This window comes from Cyrtonyx montezumae, unplaced genomic scaffold (assembly GCF_038088225.1).
Source record: "Cyrtonyx montezumae isolate F1298 unplaced genomic scaffold, pur_monq_1.0 scaffold_21, whole genome shotgun sequence".
Classification (NCBI taxonomy): domain Eukaryota; kingdom Metazoa; phylum Chordata; class Aves; order Galliformes; family Odontophoridae; genus Cyrtonyx; species Cyrtonyx montezumae.
This window is the reverse complement of record NW_027071948.1, coordinates 2,318,970-2,328,479: the sequence shown is the minus strand read 5'-3', so window position 1 is coordinate 2,328,479 and position 9,510 is coordinate 2,318,970. Positions and strand designations below refer to the sequence as shown.

At 46.1% G+C, this 9,510-nt stretch overlaps 1 protein-coding gene across 1 annotated transcript; it reads left to right on the top strand.

Annotated features, from left to right (window-relative positions):
- Positions 1-208: 208 nt before the first annotated feature.
- SCNN1D (sodium channel epithelial 1 subunit delta) lies at positions 209-9,079 on the top strand. The gene is made up of 13 exons (XM_065737831.1): positions 209-236; positions 4,016-4,350; positions 5,061-5,313; positions 5,453-5,646; positions 5,765-5,868; positions 6,069-6,232; positions 6,441-6,536; positions 6,695-6,812; positions 7,180-7,258; positions 7,466-7,523; positions 7,964-8,019; positions 8,365-8,440; positions 8,675-9,079. Exons 2-13 carry the CDS (start codon positions 4,031-4,033, stop codon positions 9,077-9,079), a joined length of 1,923 nt encoding a protein of 640 aa, XP_065593903.1. The 5' UTR covers positions 209-236; positions 4,016-4,030.
- The last annotated feature ends 431 nt before the right edge of the window (positions 9,080-9,510 follow it).

Below are 9,510 nucleotides of genomic sequence, written 5' to 3'. Positions count from 1 at the left end.
ACTAGCCAAAGAGTTTTCTTCCTTTCTCCTCCCAGCTCAGGACATGGGATGACAAATGAGCAAGGGCTGACAGAGATGGCATCTTGCTTGGGGGACAGCACTGTCTGCATATCCAGTTCTTCTCCATTTCCTGCAGGAAAATCTCCTGGCTGTCTGGCAGCACATCAGAACAATGCTTTCTGAGCCAATCTCTACACTGAGGCCTGCAGCCATAATGAAGCAACAGAATTTGCCGTGTGAGTGTTCATTGTGCAACAATTTCATTGTCAAGGATTTATTGTTGTCATTTGCTATTGCACAATATCGAATGAAGAGAGAAAGAAGGGTGGGGGACACACAAATGACAGAATTAGGTTTTCACAGTGTTCTGAGGTTTCTAATGAGAATTTGACTGCTGTGACCATCAGGGACAAGTCGCTCTGCTGTCGCTGTTGATTCAAGAGCCAAAGGGATTGTATTTTTTAATTTAAAATTTCATGGAATCACAGAATCATTCAGGTTAGGAAAGACCACTAAGATCCCCAAGTCCAACCAACCGTGCCCACTGACCACATCCCCATGAGCCACATTTACACTTTTCTTGAATACTTCCAAGGACAGAGATTAAACAGCCTGTTTAAATATTTTAGAACATTTCCTAGCTGATTTTAAAAGGCAACTGTAACACTGGTCAGATCTGGAGCTCTAAACATCATCAACATGTAGATATATTATTGCATATATAGATCTATCGTGTTATAACAAACTTCTCAAGCAGTGTAACAAAAGCAGGATGCCCTGGTTTAAATCACAATTGATAGCTCAGATCGAACCCATTCAAGTCCCACAGTCTGAAGAGCCAAATTATTAATGGCTATGAGAAGATCCACTACAGATGAGCAATAGTTTTGGAGAAGCAGGAAGAAATCCACTGCTGTGTGTACCTTGCACTGACCAAGTAGTTGATCATTTCAGATTACAATGAAGGATGTAATTCCTGAAGCACACCTTAATGGCTTCAATTACCAGTGATCATGCAAGTCATGAAAACCATGGAGAGAAGGCAGAAAGCTAATTCTGTGATAGGGAAGCTCAGAGCAGGAAGGACCTTCCAGGATCCGTGGCTAACTCACTAGGTATTTATGAAATACAGCTACAAACCCATTCAGGCCATCGGAAAAAACAAAAGGAGCACCCCCCCCCCCCCTCAGTCAAACCAACCTTAACCCAAGTGTAACCTTCATGTCAACTTGTTTGTCCAGTTCATTCACTTCCTATTATTCCCTGGATCATGCTTTGAATAATTTCCATGATTTGTTTCTTAATAAGACCTGCCCCTTTTGATGTCATCAATTCAATCCATATAGGCTGGAGCTCTCCAGCCTATCTCCAGTTAGAACAGGCAGCCCAAAAGTGTGGCACCAAGATTGTCTTCTGTCCAGAGCTGAAGCTCAGTGCCTGCTCTAAGAGTCCAAATTTTCTGCCAAGGTACGGTAGGGATTTGCAATTTGGTCTCTGTTGTTTTGCTGTGTCTTTCTGGATCTATACACTACTGATTTGTAGCTCTAGGTCTATACACTCTTCAATATCTGCCTGTATGACGTTTGTGCTCTTGTGTTTAATAAGTTGAGCATGGAGTTGCTGTGATGATAGATGAGCATACACCTGTCTGGGGGTTGCAATGTGATGATCCTTGAGGTCCCTTCTTACCCAACCCAAGCCATGCTATGATTCTATGAGTCTGTGATTCTATGATTCTTTAACCTGCAGCCTCTCTCTGGGCATCTAGCACCAATGAGATGGAGCACTGCTCATTGCTGCAAGCCCTGTGCTAAGGGAGTTAGGGACAGGCTGACCGGGGAGATGGGTGACAGAGGATATCTCATTGCCTGCACGTGTGTTCTGAAGGACTTCCTGTTATCCTGCATTGCTGCCCTGCCTTTTCCTATTTTGGTCTTGCAGTTTTCATTTCCATCTTTAAACTTCTATACCCATTTAAGGACTCATTCAATTCAATGTGTTTCTTAAAACACACTCCAGGCTTTTCTTTTATCTAAACAAGAAAGCGTTGAGTAAGATAAGGGTTGGATGCAGTTCAGCATAAAAGTTGAATCTAACCAAAAATGTGTGATCTGGGGACTCATTTCCAGTTTGCCAGGGATAATCCTTTTGACCAAAGCACTCAGATGGAAACCTTAAGGCTAGCCAAGTGGATCTGTAGCCAGTGCTTCAGAAAACTGTGTCTCTGTGGTCTGGGGGTTGGATCCTGGTGACTGTCGAGGTGCCTTCCAACCCAAGTCATCCTATCATTCTCTGATCCATGAATTTACTATTTCAGCACAATCTTTCTTCCAGAGAAAGTGGAACTGCTCTTCTCCCACTTCAGCTCTTTTTCACATGTTTTATTTGGTCATGCTTTTTTTTTCACTTATACATTCCACTCTATTTGGACTTTCTGTACGTGCTACAGATTAACTCTTTTAAGAAAATTGAAGAAGTGTTTGTCATGTTTAATTATAAAAGTATATAGGAGTTGCAGGGGAACTTGAGTTAATTTTGTGTTACTGTTAAATGATATCTCAAAACACAAACATGGATGTGCTATGGTCCTTGAGGAAAATAGCCAACACGAGGCTGGGTTTCCTTGTCAGATAAAGTAATTATTTGTCATAAAGTTGATCCAATGTACAGCTTTGTGGGCACTATGCACTCTCTAAGAATTGTTCTTAATGAATGACATGAAAAGGTGCAATGAATAAGCTGTCTTAACTGCTTGGAACTCTTTAAGACCCATTGAATATATCCCTAAGATATACTTGGAGCATTCTGGTCCAAGAGCCTTTGATATAAAGCCATGTTTCAACATGGGGATGTCAAGCTGAGGGGGAAGGCACTGGAGGTCAGGACACTTCATGGACCAGCTGTGCTGGGGAACTCTGGTTGTTCACTTGAACAATGCTTTGGTTCTTTGTGCACTCATTTCCTCGCTTCAAACACTGCTACTGAATGATATTTGGAGTTAGGGTTGAAGTGTTACGCTCAGCAAACTTCTCCTAATAGCATCATAGTTGCAGTGATTCACAGAGTGCTGTCATGTTGGAAACTCACATATTGCACGACTTGATGGCACACTTCCACTTAGTGAACATGATGGCATAAATCCCATGTGCAAGCTGACACTGAAAAGTGGGAAGATGCCATCAGTCCATGCTGACTAAAGCACGAGCATAAATAATGTTCACATTTCCATCAGCACAATTCAGGGGTAATTGAGAGCAGCATAGCAGCCTGTTTACTTACCGTGACGAAGGGGAGATGAATCTTGATTTCCAGTTTTGCCACTCCTGGATGATGCTCAGTCTCTGTTCTTCCTTTTCACTTCTGTAAAATAGAGATAAATCTTCATGAAAAGATTTGTAGATGCTTGGAAGAAATGGTTTATGTAAGAGATGCGTGGTAAAATTTCTGATCGCAGTAATTCATGTTACTGTGGTCTCCAGAAACAACCCAAAGGCATTTCATTTTAAGTAGGGCCTTCAGTGCTTAATCCACCTCCCCATTTGGTTAATTCCCTCTGTGGTTTCAGCTGAGGTGGTGAAGTTCTCCACTTCCTTTCCCAAATCCCTGATCATCCTCTCTGTATATTTATGCTCACGGTGTATTTGAGGGACAGCAGATGTGGTCCTTAGTATTCTTAGAAAGAAGGAAGCTGCACACCCCTTGGGCTGCAGACTTCTCAGCAGCCTGGGGATTAGTCACATTAACTTTGCGTATCCACGCTAACAGAGATGTCACAGTGTGAGCAATACAGTCACCTGAAATCACTCAGGCAGTGGCATGCAGAACATTCGGTTTCTTTTCTGCTCTCTGCTGTCCAAGCTCTGGGAAGAGGGATGCAGGCGAGTTCACTGCTGCTTTCAGCTTTTGCCAACAACAAACTCATTGTCACCCCGTTGGTAAGCATCCACAGATCAGCAGTGGTCTTTCTGACAAGCTAATAAAATATTCTTTTTTTTTTGTCCTTTTTATTGAACAGAAAGAGACTTAAAGGATGGAGCAAGAAGCATCAGGAGAGGAGGAAGAGAGAAAAGAGGGCTTGATAGAGTTCTACGATTCCTTCAAGGACATGTTTGAGTTCTTCTGTAAGAACACCACCATCCACGGCACCATCCGCCTCGTGTGCTCGGGCAGCAATAAGATGAAGACAGCTTTCTGGACACTGCTCTTACTTGCCAGTTTTGGCATGCTGTACTGGCAGTTTGCACTCATGTTCAGCCAGTACTGGGCCTACCCTGTTGTCCTGACCATGTCCATGCATTCGGAGCCCAAGATGTTCCCAGCAATTACCATCTGCAATCTGGACCCCTACAGGTAACCCAGGCTTCCCCTTGGCTGTAGCCATGTCCATAGCTACGAGGGCCCAGAGGTGGTCTCAGCTGACTGAAACTGGTGGAGGTTGACATGAATTGGGTGGGCAGCAGGAAGAGCTGATGAGATGGAGAGGGCTTGTTGTTCGAGGCCAGGTTGGATGAGGCCCTGGGCAGCCTGATCTGGTGGTTGGCAGCCCTGTGCATGGCAGGGGGCTGGAGCTCAGTGATCCCCCTCCAACCTAAGCCATTCTGCGATGCAATTCTACTTCCAAACTGGTTTTCAGACCAGATCCTTTTTGTAATTGTGCAACAGCTTATCTCATGCACTGATTCAGGATCAGTGTTGCCTCCTGGTTTGAGTGCTCCCTGATTTTGTCCTGTGGTAAAAACAGCCTTTTCCTGAAACACACAACTCTCTGGAGTGATGCATGCTACGATTCAGCCTCCTCTTTTGTTCAGATAAATGGCTTTCAGGAAGCAATAAAACTTCCACTGAAGTCTGCATGGCTGTGCTCACCAAACACAGCTCGCACAGTTGTGGTGGCTTATCAAGTGGTTTTAAATTACATCATGAAGGAATTATGTAATTTCCTCAGAATAATTATGTATTTGTACTATGCAATTGGCTGACAGAAAGGCCTGTTGGTGCTGCTGGCTTGCCTAAGGCACACATGGATATTCACAACGAGCCAATATCTCTTGTCCTTACAGATTTGATCTGGTTAGTGAGCACTTGGTTCAACTGGATCGCATGGCAGAGCGATCTGTTACCTTTCTCTATGGCATCAACACGTCTGCCAGCTTATTCCACGTCAACGAGGAGAGCATCCACATGAGAGACTCACCAAGCACAGGCAACCACAGCAGATCCAACTTCAAACTCAGCCAAAACTTCTCTCTACTGAGAACAACAGAGCTCAATAACAGGACAGGAAAGAGACAGTCTCTCGTGGGATTCAGGCTGGTAAGTGTGAGTCCTCTTGGACTTGTGAACCAGTCCCTCTGGAGCTAAGGCCTCATCACACACTGCCTGAGCAAGGAGTTCTCACAGCATCATAGAATCATGGCTGTGCTGAATGCCTCCCTCTCTTCTTCTCTCCCAGTGCAATGCCACGGGTGGGAACTGCTTCTACAAGACCTATTCATCTGGGATGGATGCAATTCTTGAGTGGTACAGGTTTCACTACATGAACATCATGTCCCAGCAGCCAGTTATAATCAACATTTCTGACCACGAGGAGAAGATAGAAGACATGGTCTACTCCTGTCAGTACGACGGGGAGCCCTGCAGGCCCAGGTATGCTGCTGCCTCAGATACTGATGGTGATTTCAGCAAATCCTGAGGACTTGGGAGACTGAAGTTGAGCCTTCAGATGAGGCATTGCAGAGCTGATCGGAATCTCTCTTTGTTTCAGTGACTATGTTCACTTTCACCACCCAGTCTTTGGGAGCTGCTATACTTTTAACAGCAAGGGAACAGACTCCTTTTGGACAGCAACAAAACCAGGAATTACTTACGGTATGTTATTTGGCAAAGGCTGGGAAGAAGGTGAGCAATAGCTACCTGACCATTCCACAGGAATCTAAGGAACACCAGTGCCTCTTCTGTGAGCTAGGAGAGTGTGTGAGCCATCAGTGCTGAGAATTCAAGACACAATGAAGTTCTTATTTTGACCCCAAATGAGCTGTGTTAAGGTTCCCCGTTTCTTTTTCTTGCAGGACTTTCCCTTATCCTGAGAGCAGAGCAGAAGGATCACATCCCACTCCTGTCTACAGTAGCAGGAGTGAAAGTGATGATTCACAACCACAACCAGACACCGTTCCTCGAGCATGAGGGCTTTGACATCCGGCCAGGCATTGCCACCACCATTGGCATCCAGCAGGTTGGACTCTGTCTCGAGAGCAGTCTTTTCCTTCTGACAGCAGAAAACTGAGAAGAGCAGAACTCTGCATTCTGCTAGCGAAGCGTATATATAATTTCTGCCCTTCCTGACTTTTACGTGGTGCTCCATCCAGAGGAGTTTAGATGGCAGTGGCTAGGGCCATCAATTAAAGCTTCTAATCACTCAGGCCTTTCTTCTGTGTCCTCAGGACAAGGTGAATCGCCTGGGTGGCAATTATGGGAAATGCACAACAGATGGCAGTGATGTGAATGTTAAACTCCTCTACAACTCCTACACCCTGCAGGTATTGTCACTGTGGCTGGCCGAGGTCCCCACTTATTCAGCAAACAATTCCTACCTTACACTCCAGAGAGCTTTGACTGAAGATCTGAGAGCTTTGACTGAAGATCTGAGCACTGGAGAATTAGCTTATCCATTCTTTTGTGTCTTATTTTTTTCCAGGCTTGCCTACATTCCTGCTTTCAGCACATCATGGTTCGAAAATGTGGCTGTGGGTATTACTACTACCCACTGCCTCCTGGGGCTGAGTACTGCAACTACAACAAGCAGCCTGCTTGGGGTAAGGGAAAACATGCTGTCCTGTCCTTGTCAGTGGGGGAGCACCTTCCTAGGACAGACACTGGATGTATATGTGCCTCCTTAGACCTCTGCCCCTCTGCTTTGTGCTCACATCACTGCATCCATCCGGACTGGCAGGTGTCTGTCTGCGTGTTTGCACAGACACCAAGTTAGAGCATGAAAAATTGTGATGCTACCAAGCATCACCACGTTCTTAAAGACATTGCAACCATTCCAAAGGGACACTGAGGGTCTCTCTGAGGAGATGCTGTGTGCCTGGGATGGGAGAGAGAGTGCAGAGGTTTGGGGGGCATTCTGTTTGCTCCTCTTCCTTTCCCTGAGTGCGTTTCTCTCATCTCTCCCACCAGGCCACTGCTTTTACCAGCTGTACAGCAGGCTCAGGAACCACCACCTGAATTGCTTTGACCAGTGCCCCAAGCCTTGCAGGTAGGTCACAGAAGTAGAGCGTGATCAATGCTGGCTTTCAAAATGGAAAGAGACACTTTTAAAGCAAAGTACCATAGAATCATGGAGTGGATTGTGTTGGGAAGGACCTTTAAAGGTCATCTATTCTAATGCCCCTGCAATAGATTTTGCTTCTGAACACGATGCCAAGAGTCATAGTGATTGTAGTCTCCATTTCTGTCCTCACAGGGAGTCTCTGTACAAGGTGTCTGCTGGGACAGCCCAATGGCCATCGAGGAAGTCTCAGGTAGTCCACACAGACAACTGCAGGGTTTGGAGGTGGAACTGCATCCATGTGGCTATGGGAACACTGAAAATAAAAACAGAGACTCAGGCAACAGCAATGGTAGAGGCAGATAAAGCAAATTGGTCCCAAACCTGAGCACAGGGGAAGGACTCCATAGCTGAGATGCCAGACTGAGATTCTGGAGAGGCACATTCTGTTCCAGCTCTCATCCAAAGCTCCTTGTGACCCAAAACAATGCAAGTCACTGCCTGGGTTCCCACCTACAAAATGGCATTAATAACTCTGCTTCCAGAGGGTGTTGTGGTGTAGTAACTCACATGTCACTGTGTCTGAGGTCCTGCAATGGAAGCTCTGAGAGTAAAGAGATGATCTCTATAAAATATTAAATGTACTGAAATTCAAAGACAGGACTGTCAATAACATGCACACCTCTGCTACAGGACTGGATCCGCCAAGCTCTAAGGCACCAGAATGGATATAATTCTACGAGCAACAGGTTAGTTACTGAGATTTTTTATAGTTCTCCAACTATGGATTGACTTTGTCTTTGTAGAACTTGTGAATGCTACCCTAGAAATGGAGGGCAAGAGAAAAATGTATAGAGTCATGCAATAAACATCCCATCTTTCCTCAGAACACTGTGAGGTGGGGTCTTCTGAAGCTTTTTCCTGACTTAATTTTCCAAGCTCGTGTTAAACACGTTCAGGAGGAAAACATCAGTGAATGGGGGCCCTATTGCTGAGAAATCAGCACGTAAAACGAAGGCAGGAAGGCCAGCAGTGCCTTCCTGCAGGTGTAGACATGCTGGCACCTCTCTGACTGCTCCTTTGCTCCAATGCAGGAAGGACATTGCCAAGGTGACCATCTACTACAAGCAGCTGAACTACCAGTCCCTGAATGAGTCTCCTTTGCTCTCGGTAAGGTTGCTCTGCATCAGCTCTCATTAATTACAGCGTGCTTTGTGTGGTCAGAGAGAGGACGAGCCCCCAGGGTGGGCTGGAATGATTCTCCCTGAGGGGGTAGGCTTCTAAATGCCATAGTTTACAAAGGCACACACAATTAGTTCCCAGGTGACAAACAGCTAACTGAGTTGTTGGTAACATGCGATGATTTCATGCTTGGTAAACGTGGTCCTTTGATTTGTTTCGCAGGATAATCTGCTTCTGTCCAGCATGGGAAGCCAATGGAGCCTCTGGTTTGGGTCCTCGGTGCTGTCTGTAGTTGAAATGTTAGAGCTCCTCATAGATACGTTGGTGCTGTCTCTTCTCTTCTGCTACCAAAGGTTCAGATCGAAGACACTAAAAGTAGCTCGCACCCCCTCCATCCCTAGCGTCAGCCTGACCTTGGAAAGCTACCGTGCTGTGCAGGAGGCAGGAAAAGGAGCTGCTCCTGCCCATGGCCACCCTATGGGGGCAGCTATGGCCGGGGCCAGCAGCAGAGACCCGCATCCCACCCGGCTCTCCAGCAATGCAGTACCAGGGCGCTGCCCAGACGTGGTGCTGAATGGGTTTAGATACGTGAAGGACAGCTCTTCGGGAGGAGAACTAACTCGTTAGGAATGTGTCTGTAGCACAGAGTCATCAGAAGGGCTGCAAATGCAGTCCATGAGCTCAGGAATCCTCTTGCACGTTCACATCAAACCACTCCTGTGTCCTGAGCATCACACGATGTCCTTCTGTTCCTAACGAGAATCTGGGGAGGAGAAAACTCCCTGCAGCCCTCCTGACCTCCTAAAAGCCTATTCACAGCTTTTAGTTTTAAACGAGGGCAAAGGAGTGTGTGAGTTCCCCATTGTCAGGGATGACAACTTGCCGTGAGCAGCTCTGATCACAGCTCTGTCCTCAGCTGACTGCTGCTGCACACAGACAGCCACTCACAGAATGCTTCACCCCAGGTTATTTCGAGTGGGATTCGCTGTCTTGGAGAAGAGGAGTGAGGAGAAATGGGGTCGATCACTTTTCTCTGCCACGGGAGACGTGCCTGAGCT

Bases quoted from the DNA above. Each gene is read 5' to 3' on its own strand.
- SCNN1D (XM_065737831.1), top strand. From the start codon at position 4,031: ATGGAGCAAGAAGCATCAGGAGAGGAGGAAGAGAGAAAAGAGGGCTTG. The intron at 5,647-5,764 runs GTATGCTGCTGC...TCTTTGTTTCAG, and splicing joins GGGGAGCCCTGCAGGCCCAG to TGACTATGTTCACTTTCACC. The intron at 7,259-7,465 runs GTAGGTCACAGA...CTGTCCTCACAG, and splicing joins CAGTGCCCCAAGCCTTGCAG to GGAGTCTCTGTACAAGGTGT.